Here is a 23,289-nt window from a genome sequence, read left to right on the forward strand (position 1 = left end):
GGATGGAAATCCAGCCTGCAGATGCATACTGAGCAGACAGAAAACTGCATCCTGACATTCTGTATGTTTTCACAAGTTGTATGTGAATATTCAACATTTCATTTTATTCTTCTTATTTATGTTCATTTTTGAGTTTCTGGACAAAATTTTATACATGTTGTCCCTGTAAAAACTGAATACAGAATAAAATACATTTTTTTAAAAATATACCTGTGTAGTGAAATCATATAACCATTTTATCTCTCTCCCCATACATATATTCACATATAAAAGTACATGATTTAAAGCGCTGCGGAATAAGCTATATAAATACCAATAATTATAATGATGGGAAGAAAATGGCAGAGTCTGTGATTTGTTACTTTCGAGATGCTGTCACAAATCAACATTTTCAATAATCCTCTCTTGTCGTGGCTGTTTTTGTTTGTGTTCTACTGCCAAGCTATCATGTGCTTGGGCCCTTAAGTCAAAGGCAAATAAAAGAACCATTCATTGAGATGCTCTCATTTCTATTCTTTGAGATGCTCTCTTTTCTTTTTCAGAAAGCTGTTGCAATGTCAGTGTTGTTTACAACGTGGTGTGTTTAAATATATATGGAACAATGAATTGTCTGTTTTCATAAACCAAGGTGCACTCTATGCTCTACGGTCCCCACTTTTTAATATATTATATTGATAAGGCAATTTTATAGGAAAAACAAAAAAAATGGGGGGGACTTAAAAATTTGCTAATACAGCATAAGTAGTTGGCAGACCACTCAAAGATCTGAAAACAGTTGTCAGTCCTTACTAGTATTGTGCAGTTTTTTTTGTTTTTATTCCGTAAACACGTCTTTGTATTTTGCACTGTCAGTAATTCCATGGTATATTGTTTTTTGTTGACTCTATCCGTTACTGACTCCGTTTTATGCCAACTTTAGAGGCTTATACTTGTGTGGCATTTGATAACTATGAACCCCGTCTTCAACTTGTAACCATTTTGCTGTATGTCTGTGTGGCATTTTCTGTGATTATTCCTGACACTATTGCCTTTGTAGGAATTTTTATATATATAATCTTGCACTCCATATAGTGGAAATACTTGCCCGGTGCTTGTCAAGCCAAAATGTAGAAAGGTTGAAAATGATAGCACTCCCAGGACTCCAATTTAAGATTTAACTTTTAATAATTAGTAAAATAAAAGAATCGACGTTTCAGTCTGCCATTTGCAGACTTTCATCAGGACTAATACATGCAAGACTGGTACACACATATATACAGAAGTAAAAACAAGCAATTAACTTACCCACCACCGGAATAAACTCCCTGTCTGTCCGGTCCGAAAAACGCGCGGGTTCCGCCGTCGGTCACGCGTGCGTGACGTCATCACGTGGCGTCGGCGTCATTACCGCGTCACGTGATCGCCCGGAATACAGAAGAATATGTCACATGCACTACATCTAAGCATTGCAGGGTAGTTAATGACACTGGCTGTCATACATCAAACACCTATGTGTCTATATCCAAATATATTACAACCCATTATCCATATTTGGATATAGACACATAGGTGTTTGATGTATGACAGCCAGTGTCATTAACTACCCTGCAATGCTTAGATGTAGTGCATGTGACATATTCTTCTGGAGCTCATGCATGTTATCATTATTATTATGTATTTTTATTTTATTTTTCTTGGCTTCCAGTTCCTCTCTGGTTTGATTTACATGCCTGCTTTGCTTGGTCGTTAAATTTATTGATAAGCCTTTTCTGCCTTTACACTTGGTACTTTATGTATATATTTTATCAAGGGCTATATGTGTATCACATATTTGATAATGAATTAGATTGGGCAGACTGTTTGGGTTATACCCAATATACATATTATGCAAATGTCCCTCGAGCTGTGTTTATGTTTATTTTAGTTGCTATGGACACTTTGGCCGCATAGCAACAGCCTCCCAATGAAGCTGTATTCCGGGCGATCACGTGACGCGGTAATGACGCCGACGCCACGTGATGACGTCACACACACATGACCGGCGGAACCCGCGCGTTTTTTGGACCGGACAGACAGGGAGTGGGAGTTTATTCCGGTGGTGGGTAAGTTAATTGCTTGTTTTTACTTCTGTATATATGTGTGTACCAGTCTTGCATGTATTAGTCCTGATGAAAGTCTGCAAATGGCAGACTGAAACGTTGATTCTTCACACACACCACACCACACCACACCACACCACACACACCAACCACACCCCCCACACACACACACCACACCACACCCCCCCCCACACACACACACACCAACCACACCACACCCCCCCCCCCCACACACACACACACCACACACACCACACACCTGCAGTTTAGGCATTGACTGTTGGGTTCCTCTTAAGAAAGCGCAATTGGCAAACCTTGTTGATAGCAGACACACACTGCTAACTGGTAATTAAGCACCAGGTGCATGCTTAAAAGCTCATAACAGTTGTCTGATCACTTGGCTGTAACGTGGACCAAGAGTCTGCACTATGTTCAATATTGAACTCTTATTGCTAATCAACTTAAAACCTTTGTTGAATTTATATTTATTTTTCAAAGTTAGCATGCTTTTTAGCTATTATTGCCCCCTATCCTCTAAAATAAGAAAATACATTTTTTTATGAAATATTCACACTGTGTAGGACTGTCTTATGCATTTTTTTTTCTGTGCTTGACAAAGCAGTCACATTTTGTAATTTCCCATAATTGTAACTAGTGATGGCTGTGAGAAGAAAGGCATGGTCTGTGAAGGCTCCAGCGGGATCCTCCATAGACATCAGTGTTGTACTCACATGCATTAGAGTACAGGGCTGCCTTGGGCTTCTGGCACATGAAGTGCCAGGAGTTGAAGATCCACAGGATGGTCATGGCGGTGGCTGCAAGGGACAACTAAATATAAGTTGCATAATGTGCCATTCTGCCTATACGTGGCATTAAATGTTGACGAGAACTCAATTTTAGCTGGGAATATTCTATAAATGATAGACATCTACATAAGGAAGCAATTTTAAAAGTTATACGACTTTGTACTTTTGGCCTTACAGTTGCCATTCATTGGTAAATTCCCAATCATTTTGGTTAAGTGAGTAGCCAACAAACATGATCTTGTTTATCACAGAGTAATGTGATTCTGTCCTGTTTACTTTTTATCTGTTTCTCATTAATACACATACTGTAAGCATACAGCAAAAGAACGTTTTCATAAAAAGTAACACTAGTTTGAATACAAACATTGTTACAGGTATTAAAAAAAAAAAATGCTAGGATTTATCTTCACACATTATAAGGGATTGTTTTAACAAAGTTTCAAAAATCATTACAGAAAGAGGTTTTATAGATCGTGTTCATATTTTCTGATGTTGGTCAAGTCATTCTCTTTTCATACTTTAGGACAATACTTAAAAGGCAAAAAAATGAAAGTTGTTTTTGTTCCTGTGACATATCTTGTATCACTGTCTTTTCTGAAAAACCTCACTCAGCAGTTATCATAATATCATTAATTTATTAAGAACATAGTATTTAATGTTACTGTCCACCCTAGTTGTAGAATGTTCTTCTATGCGGGTATGTTGTAAACTCACATTAGCCACTGCTCCTTCTCCTTGTTGAAATGTTCAGCCCATTTTCTTGTAAGAACCAGGTAGAGGTCAGGTTGATGAGGAAGGTAGTCTAGATAGAGGCGAGTGGCAGTTTTCTTTGGCATAGCCTTCTCTATTTGGGTCCCCTCATGCCATTCATTGAATGAGGTGATAGATACTATTTCTGGACGGACAGTAAGTGCAGCTTGAAGGGCTGTCTCATAATACTTACCATTGACTCTGTTCCTGGTGTTATGGTTATTCCATGGTCGGATACTTGTGTCTATATATCCTGGCCCAACACTTGGAATAAACATGAGGTTGTTGGTGTCACAAAAGTTCTTGATCGATTTCCAGTTCTGGTGAGAGGAACCAAAAGAAAAGCCATTGGAGGCAAAATAGGTGTAAATCCCATCATAACCTGCTGTAAGGATGTCATGCTTATGTCCCTCTTCCACCAAAAGGCCTATGAAGATCGCATCATATGGTGTGTTACGGATGGAGTGAGAGCCAGTTAGTGTCAAAAGATTGGCCCAGGACTCTGGTGGTGTCAAGTAGGAGTCGTAAATATAGAAAAGAGGCAGGGTCTTGCTGGTACTTGTTTTGTATCTGTAAAAAGCAGCATGTGATCCAAAACTAGAAGAAAGAGAAGGTAGTGAATAGGTTTGCACATTACAAATATGCAGGTGAACAAACTACATATTTCTAGTAGTAAAAATGCTTTGACAAAATGTACAATAAGGCATAATAGAAAACTGCTTTGAAATACTGATCCTCCCTTGCAAATTTACAGCACACTTCTAAGCCAGGCATCAAACAGTAACAGAAATTAGCCATTTTTTAAATTTTATTTTGCATATACAGTTTACTTTGTGTATTGAGCTTCTTCAAACACAAGATTCAAGAATAACAGTATAACTAGCCTCTTGCCACATACTTTTCAAATGGGATATTGTACTTTTTTTTTTCCTTTCTATTGTTATGTATTATTAAACTTATCCAATGTACCTCTATTAAGAAAAAAAGAAAAGTCTCAAAAGTTGGGGATCACGAAAATCCTCATGAAAACAAGGTAAATGTGACTATGCCACTGTTTTCCAGCAACTTCATTCTTGGTGACCACCTTCCAGATCAAAGCAGATGCTGTTAATAATAAGTGTTAATCATATAGTGGGACAATGCCCAAACTTTGTTCATCATTAGGAGGGACTGCAGGATAGTATTGGCTTGGGACAGATTCTCAAGGTATTCTGTTTTTTTGTTTAATTGCATAGCCCATTAAAACTATATATCTTTTTGTTTTTATTTGTCATAAAGTTCTATGGTCAGATTAGAAGTTGATGTGTCTTCTTCAAAAGGCGGTAAAATTTCTTAACAATAAATACTAAAACTCAGTGAAATGGAGACGCTACACACAGCTTGCTGAAGTGCTTTATGTCTATGGAGCATCTCATTTTATAGGCTCTGTTACCCACATATAAAAAAAGTGTATTTCATAAAAGTAAGATCTTTATCAAATACTCAGATTGACGGTGTTGGAATTTCATTGAAATTCCAACCGAGTCAAAAGACATACTGAGACAAAGTAGTGCCTTCTTTGCCTCAGTATTTTTATTATGTTTGACAAAGGCTTTTACCCCAACGATCACCAGTGGCGACTGTAGGGAAATAAAGATATTATTATGCAGGAACCTGCAGTCTCCCATGCATGAGAATTACAGCCCTGACATTGGCTCCTGGCAGCTGACATGCCCACAAGGGACAGCTTCAGGTCAATAAATCTCACCAGAGTTCCGGTCTTCCCAGAATCGCCTCTGTTGGCTGTGATCAATACTGATGATCTCCGCTAATCCAATGCTTCCCAATAGGGAAGCAGTGGGAGGCTAGTGCAGATGCGTGGCAATCACTGCGCTATACCAATTGGCATCTCTTCATAAAGATGCATTGATTCTATGCATCTCTGATAAGCATTTCCATGCAGAACGTGGAGATGCTGAATGCTTGCTCTGCAATCTTTGCATGACGGAACCCAGGAAGTTCCTCTAGTGGCTGTCTGACATTTGCTCAGAAAAAGCATTGTTTGCATTGCTGAGGCTGCTGTCACAGGCTCTTTGACTCAGGACCCCACTGCATTAAGCTGTAGTTGCACTGGTGCCTAGATTGTCCCTTTAAGGGTAACAGCTACTTTTCTGCAAAGTATACCTGTTAATACAACATTGAAAATCACCTCTAATTTGTTACACTCCTATTTTTTTTCATAATGTGATGCTGTTTTTCTTTTAAATGCATGCTACTTAAAGATCTAGCAATGGACATCACAATGCAGTTCATCTCTGGCACAACCTGTGAAAACACACAACCCAGGAGAAGAAGCATTATGGTTTATTCACTATATGCCAAACTGCAATGAATTAAACACCAAAAGGCAAGATTTAGGCAAAACAAAATTATATTTAAAAATGCTTGCTTGAAAACCTTTTCTAACGCTGCTATAATCACAACTTAAAGGATCATTATAGGGTCAGGAACACAAACATGTATTCCTGACCCTATAGTGTTAAAACCACCATCTAGCCCCCCTGAGCCCCTCATGCCTCCATAAATATAGCAAAATCTTACTGTATTCAAGCCAGAAGCTGAAGATCTGCATGCTGTTTGCCTAAAAAAAAAAACAAGCAGTCTGCTAACCTCATCAGAAGTGGTAGCCTGATCCAATCACAATGCTGCTCCATAGGATTGGCTGAGACTGAGAAGGAGGCAGATCAGGGGCAGAGCCAGTATGATTCAAACACAGCCCTGGCCAATCAGCATCTCCTCATAGAGATGAATTGAATCAATGAATCTCTATGAGAATAGTTCAGTGTCTGCATGCAGTGGGAGGAGATACTGAATGTTTGGATGCATTTTAGGCAACCATGACCCAGGAAGGATTTCTAACAGCCATCTGAGTGGCCAGTGAAGTTATCAATAGGCTGTAATGTAAACACTGCATTTTCTCTTTAAATATATGTTGTGCCCATTCACAAGAAAGGTAATAGGGAGGAGTCGGGCAACTATAGGCCAGTAAGCCTTACTTTAGTGGGGAAAGTAATGGAAACCATGTTAAAGGATAGGATTGTTGACCATCTAAAAACACATTGATTTCAAGATCAGAGTCAACATGGATTTACTTCAGGGAGATCATGCCAAACTAATCTTATTGATTTTTTTTATTGGGTAACTAAATAATAGATCAGGGTGGTGCAGTAAACATTGCTTACCTAGATTTCAGTAAGGCTTTTGACACTGTTGCACATAGAAGGCTTATCAATAAACTGCAATCTTTAAGTTTGGATTCCAATATTGTTGAATGGGTAAGGCAGTGGCTGAGTGACAGGCAACAGAGGGTTGTAGTCAATGGAGTATATTTGAAGCATGGGCTTGTCACCAGTGGGGTACCTCAGGGATCTGTACTTGGATATTTCTTGAACTTTAATATTTTATTATAAGGTATACCCATTCCCTATCAATTTCTATATATGTATTTTCATACATTTTCTTACATATCCTTAACTCCTCACATCCATAAGACTTTTTATCAGACAACCTATCATATTCCTCTCATTTACACAAGCTAGCTCCTGGATCCTATACACCTTACTCAGTAAGGTGTTATCCTTGCTATTTTTATAGTAGGTTTTGGTGAATTCCTATTTTTATCCAGTGTGAGCAGCTCATCACACGTCCAACTCCCTCAATTCTGTGTATTGCACCAAGCATACCAGTATCTTATTCCTTAGACAATGTAATAGAGCAGCAGGAAATGCTAGCAGAATGCTTGGTTGTATAGGGAGAGATATTAGCAGTAGAAAGAGGGATGTGCTGATGCCATTGTACAGAACACTGGTGAGACCTCACTCGGAGTATTATACGCAGTACTGGAGACCGTATCTCCAGTATGGATACTTTAGAGAGAGTTCAGTGGAGGGCTTCTAAACTGGATCATGGATTACAGGATACAACGTATAAGGAAAGGTTAAAGGAACTTAACATGTATAGCTTGGAGGAAAGGGGGGATATGATAGAAACATTTAAATACATAAAAGGAATCAACACAGTAAAGGAGGAGACTATATTTAAAAGAAGAAAAACTACCACAACAAGTCTTAAATTAGAGGGAAGCATTACTTTACTGAGAGGGTAGTGGATGCATGGAATAGCCTTCCAGCTGAGGTTAACACAGTGCAGGAGTTTAAGCATGCGTGGGATAGGCATAAGGCTATCCTAGATATAAGATAAGGCCAGGAACTAATGAAAGTATTTAAAAAAAATTGGGCAGATTAGATGGGCCGAATGGTTCTTATCTGCCGTCACATTCTAAGTTTCTATATATAGGCTACATCTTTAAAGAAACACTAAGGCGTTAGAAATACAAACCCTACACTGTTTTTTGTTCATGTATTCCACCTTTTAATAAAAAATATTTGAAAAGAGATACAAACCCGGTGTGTGCCATAAAATATTAAAACAGGGGGCGGAGCCTAGCATCCAAGCAGAGTGGTTGTGCTGAACCTCAGCTCCCACTACACTATGCCCTTTTCGGGGGTAATCCCCTCAAAAAACGTCACAAACGCACCCTGGAGAGAACCTAGCATGAAGGGGACACCCGGGGCTCTCAACCGATACCAAGCCTGTAACACCCCGGGGACCCGACAAAATGCCTTGAGGCCTACCGGAGATCGTGCAGCGGGGAGATGGCCACTCCCCAGGCTGACTGACCTGGACATGGAAACCTCAAAAGGGTCACCTCGTACCCCCCCCCACCTCCACCTTCTGGACCGAGGGGGGTTATCTCGGTCCACATGAAGCGAATGGAATGGCAATCGTAAGCCAACCATACAAGTCGGGGAACCGCAACATCAGGGCAGCCGAGCACATGGCGTACCCAAAATGGCGGCGGCGGCAAGTACACCATACGGGCTGAAACACCTACATGAGATGGAGGATCACAGCGATTGCCTGATTCTGGCACAGGCTGGGAAAAAGGCTGCAAGCACTGACGGCAAATCAGCCACCCCACCCAGATAAGAACGGACTGAACCGAGCCCACGGAGTACAGAGAAAGGTACCACCGAAAGGGCAGCCAGACCGCAAAAATGCAGCGGGGAACGGGGGGAAGAGGCACCCCACTCCGGACACAGCGACTATCCCCAAGCTAACCATGCAAGCACGCAGCCTGCCCAGGCTGGGGGCCAGGAGGAAACTGCCTCCACAGCATCGACCACCCTGCAGAAGGAATGCCCACCACTGGTGGCGACAGGACACCGGCTCCATCTGCACCCGATATGGGTATGCCTCAAACTCACGGAGCCATTGAGCCAGTGGTCAGACAATGCCACCCTATATGTGGGCCTGGGGCTGGAGGGGGTCCTCTCCCCCCAACTGCTGCTCCGACACCTTCTGCCCTCTCACTCCTGATGACAACATGCCGCGAACCGGCAAGGGCTGAGCGGGACTGATTTGCGAACACGACGCACTGTTTAACTCTCTCCTCTCACCTTCCTTATTTCTTTAGGTCCCCTCTATACAGAACGCAACGCTATGCTTTAAATGGTTACCTCTGTCGCAGCCCACCATCTATGCAACCTGTTGCGCTTTCTTAATCACTGACCGAGTTAAACCCAATTGCATAGCTTAAGCACTGTTTATCTCCTATATCTATTTGTTTTGTTATACAGTTAGTTCTGCATTGAGTCAATGATACACATCCAGCAAAACAACTGTTTTAGTATATCTAGACACGAGACTGTACGCCTCTCATTTTCTATATATGTAGGATACCCTCTGGTATAGTATATTGTTTAAATCTATTAACACACTCAGTAGGCATGCATCTAATCAATTAGCTTGCACAACTCAGGGCAATGTTACCTAAACTTGATTAATAATCAGTTTATCCACTTATTGTGCCTTTAATCAACAGGACCTTATGATCCAAAGCTTGTATCTTCAACATATAGTTTAACGACAAAAATTTTAAAAAAATGAGGCATCGCTAATCTGGAAATGTAACTCAAAATTGCTAAATGATGTACCTAAGCTGTAAAATCACTCATACATTTCCCCTGCTTTTCTTATGTACCCCATCTTATATGCCTTCAATAAAAGAAAGTTTTACAAAAATAATAAAACATAGGATTTTGCTTGCTTTTTACAAAACCAAGACTCCCTCTGAACTGCTTAATTCTCCACCCCTCACAACATCATGGAGGAGGCGTTCTATCCTCCAGCAAAGGCCCAACCCAATGATTTTCATATCACAGTAAGTCAATGCTTTCCTATGGGAGCTGCAATGTCACATGACAGACGTTTACTCAGGTGCTGGAGCAGAAGCTCCTCCAGTGGTTGTCAGTGTAACAGCCAATGAAAGTGTGTTGAACCCTTCATGGTAAACATTGTAGTTTCTGCAAACCAGCAATGGTTTACCTTGAATGGTTAAAATGACCGGACCAGGGTGACCCACACAGCCAGAACCAGCATGGCTAGCTAGCTGCATCAATAGATGCCGTTCTTTCAAGCCCAAAATCTACTCAAGCGGAAATGCAAATCCGGGGCCTACTTCACTCCCATGATCCGGGACCTCGAGGAATTCCTGTTGCGGCAACTAACTGAGAGAGAGGGGCTCCCTTCATCCCCCTCACCGACCGCAACTCCAGCTCATATGCCGGCCATGGGGTACAGATCTCAAAAAACGATGGCAGAGACATCGGCGTGATGCTGCAGCGGCCCCCGCAACCGAGGCCCACACCCACACTGTGGGTGACGAGCAAGAAACAGACCACGCTCCCAGAGCAGGAGAAACCAGAGATCCCTCCGACCACAAGTGCAACACAGCCACAGAAGCTTGAATCCTCTGATGACGTGGCTGCAGCCACCAAGGGAGATCTAAAACACCTGCTAGCCGACATCCACAAGCTCTTAGCAGAAGTGCAAGCGGTCACTGATCGAGAGAAAGCCGACGGAGATAGATGTGGTGGAGGTCAAATCTAACCTAACATCACTTGATGAAAAGGTACAACATATCCAGCAACACCAGAAACTCATGGCACTCGAAATGGCAACCATAGAGGACCTGCAAAGGCGCACACACATTACAATCAAGGGAATCCCCACCGCTATCTCTGTAGAGGAGTTGCCGCACTACCCCAGGCGCCTCCTGATCACTATACTCCCCCACACAGCTGCAAAGACAATCGCAATAGATGGAATCTACCGCCTCCTGACCTACACACACCTTAAGTCCCCTGCAGCACGAGACGTCATTCTACTATGTGTTACATACAGTCCAAGTCAAGCTCCATAGCATGGCCGCGCTTAAGGGCCATGATATGGACGCAGAGCTAACTTTTTATTAGGACTTTTCGAGGGCCACTCTACTATGGAGTAAGTCATACGGCCCGGCTACCACACAGCTACGTGCAGCCGGCATAGCGTACAGGTGGGGAACAGGAGGCTCCTTGTGAGTTACCCATGCAGGGACACCACACGTCCTCACCTCAATGAATGAAGCCACCAGCTTCCTGGAAACCCTTGGCTTGTCGAACCCTACCCTGCCTGCCCAGCATTCGCTCCACCATAACTAGCTTGTTACTTAGTAGATACTAAATTCCATCACACAGGCTACATAGTTGCACAAGCAAAACACAGATAAACCCAGACCACGAACCCTCGCACTTGACCAGAACCTTTCGGTTCCGCTGGGACTACTCCACTTTGTAGATGTGACTAACCAAACAGTTTACTGTTCATGTTTATCCTTATTGAAAAATATGCAATGTCTTTCTGCGCCAAGCGAACGTTACACCATGTACGATACATCAATTCTTGATAATTCAGATATGGCAGCACATGCTTGTTTGAAAATATTTTGCACTACAAAATAAAGAATTGAAAAAAGAAATTACATAAAAATGACAGGACCAGTGCATTTAGGCTACTTAACTGACATGGAGTGTGTGACTTTAGTGTCCTTTAAATTTGGTTTTTAATTCACCACAGTTTGATGTTTAGTAGATGATTTCTGTGCAGTGAATAAAACGGTCCTTCTCCATTTACTATGTTCACTCCTGGCCACCGATTATGTCTGCCAGCATGAAGGTATTTGATACAAGTCATGGGAAAGTGTCCATGCAGACTGTTTGTGATTATTATTATTATTTTTTTTTTTTTTTTAAATGGCAGGGATAGAGTACATCAGTGTGGACTTGTACATTTAAAGGCACACTATAGTAACCATAACAAATTAAGCTTAATGAACCGGTTTTGTTGTGTAGATCGTGCCCCTGCGGTTTCACTGCTCAATTTACTGCCATTTAGGAGTTAAATAACTTTTGTTTTGGTCCATGCCGCCCTAACCACACCTCCCATGGTTGTAACTTACACAGCCTCCATTGAAAACAAAATTGTTTAATTTTCAATCAGATTTAACGTACTTAAATGTTTTTCCCTCCTGCACTGTAAATTGAACTTTAATAACACACAGGAGGCTCCTGCAGGGTCTAGCAAGCTATTAACTTAGTGGGAGATAAGAAAGTCTAGATTAAACCGAATTTGCAATAAAGGATGTGTAAAGATTAGATCTCTCTTTACAGGAAGGGTTTAGGAAGGTTGTGTACGTTGCATGCTGGGAGGTGTTACTAGAGTTATATAAGCAAAGTGATTTAACTCCTAAATGTCAATGATTTGAACAGTAAGACTGCAGGACCATGCTCTATACAGCAAAACTGCTTAATTAAGCTCATTATTTTGGTGACTATAGTGTCCCTTTAATTTTATTTAGCAGACCTCACAAATATAGATTTGTTACACATAGTAAGTCGATAAGCAAATATAACATTGAACCTTTAAAAAAAAAAAAAAAAAATTAATCCTGGAAAGTGAGAGATCCCTTTAAGTTGTATTGTAACCCTTGAAATGTCAACCTTTTCATTTTTTGAATGAGAAAAAATTATTTCAAGTATCACCAGTGAATAGGACATAGCTAACAGCTAACAACTTTCAATTCTGCCATTCATCTAACAAGAAAGATGGTCAACTCATCTGTTAAAATAGAAATGGCTGCTAACATCACATCTGAACAGCAGCCTATTTTAAAAATAAAAAAAGCAAACAGTTGCCACTTAAAGTTTGAAATCTACAATACAATCCTCTGTCGCCACCTCAACACATTTGGATTTTTCATGGAAAATTACAGCTAAATCTACTATTGTTACATGAAAATTATCTTTTGGGTTTAGTGTTTTAATCTGATTTGGTTAAATATATAAGGTAACAGATCTACTTTAAATTCACATTTTTCGAGTACTTATTAACCCCTTAAGGACACATGATGGAAATATTCCGTCATGTTTCTTTTTTATTCCAGAAGTTGTGTCCTTAAGGGGTTAATCTTTTTTTTATATTTCTCACTGTTACGAATATATTGCATGAATGTATTTTGTTTCTTGACTATGCTTTATTTTATCTATACCTCAATGTCAAAATTCTGCGGAATCTACAGTATTAAAGCTTATTAAAGTTTTACTTTGTAATATAAATTACAAAGTAAAACTTAGGCATAGTAAACATTTAAAATGTCAAATCCAACACTACTAGCCAGGACCAAGTTACTCACCACTGCAAGCCTGAACTCCGTGGCACATACTACTCACCAGGCGTGAAACTACTTGTCATGGCTAGATTTTGAATCGTTTGGGGTTGAGTGGAAATTTGGAACCCTGGGTACAATAATATTAATATTTTTACACTTCATTTATATATATATATATATATATATATATATATATATAACCTGTAATACCTCCAAGGACTCCTAAAGGTTTTAACATGCCAATGCCAATGCCCAAGTGAATTTCATGAACAGGTAGGAAAATGAGCACATGGATAACTTACTTGTCAATAATGTATTTGATATTATCGTGCAGTGTGCGATCATCACGTCCTTTGTATGGCTGTATATGAAATGCTACCTGCCATGTAAACAAGAAAAAGAACAACATTTGCTTCAATACATAGTAACATAGGTCTTGATTTAATATTGTTGCATATGCGTTACAAATGATTGGATTTGTTTGGGTAAACGTTTTAAATTTTTTTTTTCAACATATTAAAATAGCAAAAAATATCTATAAAATATCAATATATCCAAAAAAATATCAACATATTAGAAAATTTAAATATTGTTTCACACCCCCATGATTTTAAAGGTTTATCCAAAATATTAACTCAATTGGAAAGCTTGTCCAAAAATATTAAATCGAAGTCACAGCTTGAAAAAAGACTCCAGTCCATGAAGTGTAACTTTTCACACATCTCTGTTTCTTTTGTTCTTAAATGCACAGTCTTAGCACCAAATCCATTTCAAATTTGAAAGACACTCCACACACCTAAAGCACTTCAGCTTGCTCAAGTGCTTAAAGGGTCACTATAGTTACCAGAACAACTACAGCTTATTGTTTTGGTGAGTATAGTTAGGAAATTCAGGCATTTCAATGTAAACACTGCCTTTTCAGAGAATTACTACCTAGGGACACCTCCAGTGGCAGTCACTGAGATGACCACTAGAGATGCTTCCTGTGTCAGTGCTGCACAATGTGCAGCACTGACGTTCAGCATCTATCTCCATGCTCATCAAAAGTTGGAAACAGTTCCCATGAAGAAAGAACCTTTATACTGTGAAGTTATTGTATTTTGTTTTTCATATAATTTGTATAATATTTAATTAACCCCTTAAGACCGGAGGGCGTACTATTATGTCCTTTTTAAAGCGGCTCTAAACGCCGCAGGACGTAATAGTAAGCCCTCCGGTTTTTTGTTACTTACCCGGTCGCCGGCGATCGCGGTTGGGGGGACTCCCAGGGAGCCCCCCGCGGCACCTCCGTCCTCTTCAGCCCCCCCGGGCCATTTGGCTGGGATAGCTGGGATAGCTGGCTGCAGCAATGCCAGCAGGGGGACTAACTGTAATGACAGTTAGTCCCCCTGCTGGCTGTAAATAAAATTAAAATAAGTTAAATAAGTGTAAAAAAAAAAATATATATATATACTTAGATCATATATATATATATATATATATATATATATATGATCACTTAGATCATATATATATATATATATATATATATATATATATATATATATATATGATCTAAGTATATATATACACATATACACACACACACACATACACTGTCTAGGTGTATTTTACTATTAATATATACAAATGGAAAGAGTGCACTCAAAAGGTCTTCGTAAAAAAATATAAACAATTTATTGTGCCAAATTTCAAAGACATATAAGTCGACGTTTCAGTCCCCGTAGGACTTTTTTCAAGACAATGAAAGGCGGGAAAAGAAGTGATTTAAATATACCATACGTGTGATCTGATTGGAGAGTGGGTTATATGAAAGAGAGGCTGTGTAGACGTGAATGCAATGCCTGAATATAAGATAGAGATTAACCCCTTAAGTGCCTATTGGTAGGGCCAGTAAGTGAGTGTGATTACGGCCAAGTGGTAAATAATCTGCTCTCGCAAACATATTAAAATACAAGGATAGGAGATATCAAAGCCACCGTAGCATATCGGAGTATATTAAGTTTCTACTTAGGTATTTAAGCTAACTTGTTAATCAAGGTTTAAACAAAGTGATAAATTAAACAATAACTTAAGGTGGCTACATTTCTGTGTTGGAGTTCCAAGTGCCAAGCGGTTGCAGATCTACATATAAATACATTGTAGTAAGGACTTCAGAGTATGTATTAGACAGCCACAACTATACATCATAAATACTTAACTAAATTACAAACTAACGACTGTTTGGTCTATACAGTATAACGGGAATTCCCCTTAATCAATATACAAAGCTAAATTAATATAGAAATAAATATGAATAATCTAACGGTAGACCCATAGACCCATAGACCCATTACTATTAATATATATATAATTATATATATATATATATATTAATATCAAATTACACGTAGACTGATACTGATTAAATATATATATAATTATTGTTATATATATATATTTATATATAATATAAAAAAATATGTAAATACGTAAAAAAAAATAAAAAAAATATATAAAAAAATATATAGATGTTTTATTTCGTTCTAACTGTATTGTGATATTAATATATATATATTTATATCAAAATACACGTAGAACGAAATAATATATATATCTATATACATAAATATATACGTATATATCACTATATATATACCTATATATAAATAAAAATATAAAAAAAAATTATATATATATACGTATATATACACATATGTATATATATATACATATATTAATTGTACACATATATTTATGTAATCATTTTACATAATTAGGTATCCTAATTAATTACAATTAGCAGGACCTGCCTGACAACCCATGCCGAAAGTATAGGGAATTTAATTTGCTAGCACTATATTTAACCCTATAACTTTCCAAGACACTATAAAACCTGTACATGGGGGGGTACTGTTTTACTCGGGAGACTTCGCTGAACACAAATATTAGTGTTTCAAAACAGTAAAATGTATTACAACGATGATATCGCCAGTAAAAGTGACGTTTTGTGCATTTTTCACGCACAAACAGCACTTACACGGACGATATTATTGCTGCAATACTTTTTACTGTTTTGAAACACAAATATTTGTGTTCAGCGAAGTCTCCCGAGTACAACAGTACCCCTCATGTACAGGTTTTATGGTGTTTTCAAAAATTACAGCGTCAAATATAAGGCTTGTGTTTCATTTTTTTTCACATTAAAATTCGCCAGATTGCTTACGTTGCCTTTATGACCCTATGGTAGCCCAAGAATGAAAATTACCCCTATGATGGCATACTATTTGCAATAGTAGACAACCCAAGGTATTGCAAATGGGGTATGTCCAGTCTTTTTTAGTAGCCACTTAGTCACAAACACTGGCCAAAATTGGCGTTTTTTGCATTTTTCACACACAAACAAATACTAACGCTAACTTTGGCCAGTGTTTGTGACCAAATGGCTACTAAAAAAGACTGGACATACCCCATTTGCAATACCTTGGGTCGTCTACTATTGCAAATGGTATGCCATTATGGATGTAAATTTATTTCTTGGGCTACTATACAGTCTCAAAGGCAACGTAACCAATCTGGCGAATTTCAATTTCAAATGTAACACGCTATATTTGACCCTGTAACTTCCCAAAACACCATAAAACCTGTACATAGGGGGTACTGTTTTACACGTGAGACTTTGCTGAATACAAATATGTGTATTTTATTGCAGTAAATTTCATATTAAATTATGTTTCATAGCTAAATATTTGATATTAAATGAAAGCCCTGTTTCCCCTGAATAAAATGATATATAATAAGGGGGGGTGCATTTAATATGAAAGAGGTGAATTACGGTTGGACAGACATATAGCGTAAATGCCAGGTTTTGTTTACATTTTGTTTCGTTCACAACTTGTACATTTGGCTGCGGTCTTAAGGGGTTAATATAAATATATCTGTTATCTTATTATGGGTCCCCAGTGCTTCTCTTTAAAAAGCATTGGACTAGTCATTTCCCAGGATAAAAGAAGGACGTAGAAGCAGCCTTTCCAAATCCCTGCCCTATTACGAATTCAATCTCACCCATGCACTGCAATTGGCTACTCAGCTCGCAGCTGCTATGTTGCCTGATCCAGGAACTGAAAAGAGATCCTACTAAAATGATGTAGAACATCCCCTAACAGAATTCATGCCTGAAACCTATAAATTCCTTCTCAAGTGCATGTGTGCATTGCCAATTTGTGGCACGGTGTATTGGTTACTCTCCTTCATATGCAGCAAAGGGTCAAAGATGACTTTCATTTCAATATCTGCCCTTTCTTCCAGCGACTGTTTTAACGCAGAACCACTGCTACACTACATTCACGTAGTCCTTTCTAGATTTTTTTATGCCTTCAAGAATTTGAAGTTAAAAACTAAACAATCTGAAAGGGGAGGCCTATGAAGATTGACAGGTAACAACAGCCTATTATTTTTTTCACAAGTAGTTTGAATAAAAGGCTTGAGAAAATACATTTCCAGATATATTGTCAGCATTTGAAAAATAATGCAAAATTTCAAGGATGATTACTAAAGTTAAATATTTACACTCTTGTTACCTTGATGTTGTATCTAAGGGCAGCATTCAGGATAAGGGGCACTAAATCTTCCACTGCTTCTCCATTTTCATCTGCAGTGCCTGGGGGATACCATGACAGCACAAGCACTCCTGCAAAGGAAGCATTCAGAGTTATTACAGTACACTTTATACCAGACATTGGGTTTCAAAGTAAAAAAAAAAAAAAAAAAGATGCTGATGATTGAACACAGTCACATATCATCTGTAGGATTTATACTATAGAACAAATTCACTAAAATACACATTATAGTGAAATTAAATCTGAATGACAAAATTAAGGCTAACGAGATTGAAGAGTTAGAGATGGTTTACTGCGCTGCTATTTTAGCCATTCAGGTTTTAATTCGCCATAATTTGTAGGACATGCAAGAAATATGTAAATTCCCACAACTTGTTGTGTAACGTACCAGGCATTAAGCAAGCAGGAGGTATTTATTGACGTATTTTAGTGGATCACTAGTACTATTCTAGGTGTAATAAATAGCTTCTTACTTTCCTTGTGTCTATTTTTCAAAAGCAATCTTGCAACTTGTGTCAAATGTATATACCAGTATCGATTATTATTTTCTGTAATTAAAGGAACACTATAGTGTCAGGAATACAAACAAGTATTCTGGACACTATAGGTCTAAATAGCCATTTAGGTGACAGCACCCCCTTGTCCTCAGATAAGTTTACCTTATGCAGAGGAGTGCCATCTGTGGTTATATAGCTCTTCTGTAGGTTAATATCAGAATATTATTACTCCAGGACAGTGTAGACGTGAATACAATTTCAGTTCTCATGGATAAGCAGAGAATGACACCCATATTGACTAAACAGCATTTGGTAATAAAACACTAAATCTTAATGGAATGACACTGCTCAGTAGAAAATTTCCATGAAATACACTTTGCATACTTTATATCATTATTTAAAAGATTTGATATCTAGTAGAATAAGTCTATTGTTGTATCTTTCTAATAATGGGGTGTTAAGACCTGCAGTGGTTATGGTACTGCAGTCTTCTATTCCTTTCCCAACAGCTGAGCCTAAGTGATTATAGCTACAGCAGGGAGTAGATGAATAGTAGAGATGAATGCAGCTGCCAATACGATTCTCCCCAGCAAATAGAATATTCCCCAAACATGAGCCTAGACTTCATGAAGGGTGTAACAGGAATGATCTTTATTGAAAACAGGCTGGCTTTTATGAGAAATCCTCCTGCAAGAGGACCTCCCACAGCAAACAAATACATTAATCAATCATTATACAGTTTTGCACTAATATACGCCTTCCCTCTGCCTGGGAGATATTGAGATAAGTTAAGGAATAAATCAATTATCTGCAGGCACACATTTTCCCCAAAAGTTAGAACACCCCTTTCCCCACAAGGTATCCCCACAAAATACATATCCCCTGATAGCCCCGACCTGGGGGACAAACATATCCAAATTTCACCCAGATCGGTTCAGGGGTTCTTAAAAATTGTGGAAGTCATGTTTTACCGACCACACACGAGGCTCCTGCCCAAAACAGTTCCACAAATTCAGCGTGTGCGGTCGGTCAATTAGGAAAAAGGCGAAAAATGAGCAAAATACCGAATAGATCCTCCTGGCTCATTGTAGCGATTGATCCCCTTGTCTGCACAAACATAACTACCAAATGCCGCTCTTCTGGCTGTTTGGTAAGTGGGAGAAGCCGGCGTTCTGTAGTTTCAGCGGTGGTTCGTGAGGTCGAGTGTCCGATTTTAGTTCCAGACATTCGACGACCAAGCCAGGCCATGCCATCTTCCCCCACTTGGCTCAGCACGGCTCCCAGCCCAAACATAGAGGCATCTGTATGAATGAGAAATGTCTTATTAGGGTGTGGGGCCGCCAATACTGGAGCTTCACTTAAAGCTGTTTTAAGGCTCTGAAACGCTGTTGCACACTCCGGGGACCACGTTACCTGCTTGGGTAGGGACTTTTTGGTTAGATCAGTGAGAGGTTTCGCTAGGGTGCTATACTCAGGGACGAACTTGCGGTAATACCCTGCTGTGCCTAGGAAGGCCAATACCTGCTTCTTAGTGCGGGGCTGGGGCCAACTGGCTATGGCATCTACCTTGGCTGGCTCGGGTCGCTGCTTACCAGACCCTACTCTATGCCCTAAGTACTGGACCTCTGCCATACCCACATGGCATTTCTCGGGTTTAAGGGTAAGGCCGGCTTCTTGTAACTTACTAAATACCGAGGTCAAGTGCAACAGGTGAGCTTCCCATGTGCCACTGTAGTTGGCAATGTCATCCAAATAGGCACATGCGAAGTCCTGCATTCCTTCCAGAAGTCGGTCCGCCATACTTTGAAACGTAGCTGGGGCATTCTTCATCCCAAACGGCATAACCCGAAATTGGTATAGCACGAATGGGGTGACGAATGCCGACTTACGGATGGCGGCCGGGTCTAGCGGAATTTGCCAATATCCTTTGCACAGGTTCAAGGTAGTTAGGAAGTGCCCGATGGCCATGCGATCGAGCAATTCGTCGATCCGTGGCATAGGGTAGGCATCCGTGATCGTCCGGTCGTTCAGTTTCCGGTAATCAATACAGAAGCGAGTCGTACCGCCTCGCTTCGGTACTAGAACCACCGGTGACGCCCAGGGACTTTGGGAAGCCTCAATAATCCCTAATTCTAGCATTTCTTGGATTTCCTTCCACATGCTAGTTCGTACTGCTGACGGAATACGGTATGGCTGCTGCCTCAAGGGGGTCTCCCCCTGTGTTTCTACCCGGTGCACTGCGGCGGAGGTGTACCCGGGTAGAACTGAGAACAGCCCACTGTATTCCTGCAGCAGGTGTTAAGCGTCTGCCTGCTGAGTGGGGTCTAGTTTCTCCCCCAACCCGACCTGTTCTAAGGTCCCTTGGTTAGCTGCCAGCAGGTCGGGTAAGGGGAGCCCCTCACTATCATCCGTGGACGGAGCACATATAGCGGCCACGTCCTCAGAGCGCTCGTGGTATGGTTTCAACATGTTAACATGAAAAGCTCGTCTGATCCTTTCATCTGAACATTTGGCTACAATATAGGTGGTGTCGCTAATTCTTTCTACCACTTTAAATAGCCCCTGCCAAGCTGCCTGGAGCTTGTCCTTTTTGTAAGGTCTGAGGGCTAGTACTTTTTGCCCTACTTCCAGGTTCCTATCTCTTGCCCCCCGGTCATACCATTGTTTCTGGCGTTTCTGGGCCGCCTGCAGGTTCTCCCGAACTGACTCGGTTAGGGCCTGCAAGCGGTCCCGGAACTCCAGCACGTATGGCAGAACGGGGACTTCTTCCTCTCCTGTGTTGCCCTCCCAGTGCTCCCGTATGAGGTCCAGGGGTCCCCGGACTTTTCTCCCGTATAGGAGTTCGAAGGGGGAGAACCCAGTGGACGCCTGAGGCACTTCCCGGTAAGCAAACAGGAGATGAGGTAGAAATTTCTCCTATTGACCGTAGGACTCTGTGAACGCTGTGAGCATTTGTTTAAGCGTGCCATTAAACCGTTCACAGAGATCGTTAGTCTGGGGGTGGTAGGGGGAGCTAAATAATGGTTTTACCCCACAGCTCTGCCACAACTGTTGAGTTACAGTTGCCGTAAACTGGGTTCCCTGGTCTGAAAGTATTTCCCGGGGAAACCCTACTCAGGAAAAGATCCTGACTAGAGCCTCTGCTACTGTCTCCGCCTCAATGTTGGAGAGTGCCACAGCCTCAGGGTACCTCAGGCACCGTGAGGATGTAGCGCTTACTGGAGGAGCTGGGTTTGCTGAGAGGCCCTACTAGGTCTACTGCCACTCTGTAGAATGGCTCTTCTATTATAGGTAGGGATCGTAGCTTGGCCTTAGGATGATCCCCCCTTTTCCCTATCCTTTGACATGTGTCACATGTCCTGCAGTAGGACTGCAAATCTTTTGATATCCCTGGCCAGAAGAACGTCTGGGTTAGGCGGTCCTTAGTCTTCTTGATACCCAGATGTCCTGTATTTCCGAGGTACTACCAACTGTCTTTTTATAACTTGGGCTGTCCCTTTTCCCACTCCCCCTGTGACCCTATACAGCAACCCCTTGTCCCAGTGGAAGCTCTCGTGGGCATTACCTTCCTTAGGGGTACCTAGTACCCTCCTGTAACCTGCTAGGGTGGGATCTGACTGCTGTGCTTGGCCAAAGTCTTGGGGAGTGCCCCAGAAGGGGATAGGGGTAGGGCATACTACGGGAATTTCGGTTCCTACCTGTGGTTCCTTGGAGTGTGTCGGTCCAGCTTGGCGGGCTTGCGCCCTGGTAGTCACGGTGCAGGCTCCAGTGGGATCGGATTGAACCAGCTGCGAAGTCAGGCACCCCAAATCATTCCCCAATAAAACTTCCGCAGGTAGTCCAGACATAATGCCAACCTCCATCGGCTTTGCTCCACTGCCCCAATTTAACTGTACCCGGGCTGTGGGTAACTTGTGGATGGCACCTCCTGCCACTCGTACTGCTACAGTCCTGTTGGTGCGGGCCTTTGCAGATACGGTGTGCGGCTGCACCAAAGTAAGGGTGGCCCCAGAGTCTTGTAGCGCCTCTGCCTCTTTTCCGTCTATGGTGACCCACTGTCTGTGGTGCACCCGGTTGTCTGCCTCTGCTTGGGCTAGATCCACCTCATGTAGCACGGCGCATTGTTCTGAATCTGGAGTGTGCTCTTCCAAAGGTGCATGCTGATAGTGGTGAGCGGCAGCCCACGGTGGTAGTGGTGGCCGCTCCAAGCGGTTTATGCTCCGCTGAGGGCAATGTATTTTGTAGTGCCCTGGCTGATTGCACTGGTGACATACCAATGGTGGTCTCCGGGTAAAACTAGGCTGTGTCGTGGGTGGTACCGTGTTTGGTCTGGGGTTGGCCACAGGACCTGGCGTTGGAGCGCTGGACCTTACCATGATGCTCATCTGCTAGCTTGGCCGCTTCCTTGACTGTGGTCGGCTTCCTGTCCCTGACCCAGTCCCTGGTGTCTGCAGGTGTGTGATCAAATAATTGTTTGAGCAAGAGGAGTTGCAGCACCTCCTCCAGCGTTGTGGCCTGGCAGCCCTGTATCCAGTTTTGGGCTGCCCGATACATCCTAAAGGCCCATTCGGTGTAGGAGTCTCGTCCCCCTTTCTGTAATGCCAGAAATGTTTTCCTGTAAGTCTCTGGGGTCACGGCATACCTGGCTAGCAGAATGTCCTTTACCCTGGCGTAGTCATGTATGGCTGTATCAGGAACTGCTCGGTATGCCTCTGCAGCTCGGCCTGTGAGTTTGCGGCTTAAAATCGCTGCCCATTGCTCCGATTCCAGACCCCCCAAAGCGCATTGACGCTCAAAATCCTGCAAATATGCGTCAATTTCCATCTCTCCGTCTGAAAAACTTTTAAACGCAGCATAATTAATTTTTCTCCGCTGTCCTCCATTTATAGATCCATTTAAGGAAGCGGTGTCTCCTTGGTTCAAGCTCGCCTGTTGTGCTCTGCGTTCTGCGTTCACTTGTGCCAGGACTTG

At 41.2% G+C, this 23,289-nt stretch overlaps 1 protein-coding gene across 1 annotated transcript in view; it reads right to left on the reverse strand.

The window, feature by feature from the left end:
* Positions 1 to 3,302: 3,302 nt before the first annotated feature.
* MANEAL (mannosidase endo-alpha like) overlaps positions 3,303 to 23,289 on the reverse strand; it is a 47,631-nt gene continuing 27,644 nt past the window's right edge. Inside the window, exons 3-5 of the mRNA XM_063444502.1 lie at positions 17,783 to 17,892; positions 13,526 to 13,602; positions 3,303 to 4,231 (exon numbers count right to left, since the gene is read on the reverse strand). Coding sequence (XP_063300572.1) covers positions 3,595 to 4,231; positions 13,526 to 13,602; positions 17,783 to 17,892 — 824 coding nt within the window. The 3' untranslated portion in view covers positions 3,303 to 3,594. The remainder of the gene's footprint in view (positions 4,232 to 13,525; positions 13,603 to 17,782; positions 17,893 to 23,289) is intronic.

Source organism: Pelobates fuscus, chromosome 1 (genome assembly GCF_036172605.1).
Source record: "Pelobates fuscus isolate aPelFus1 chromosome 1, aPelFus1.pri, whole genome shotgun sequence".
NCBI classification, from domain to species: domain Eukaryota; kingdom Metazoa; phylum Chordata; class Amphibia; order Anura; family Pelobatidae; genus Pelobates; species Pelobates fuscus.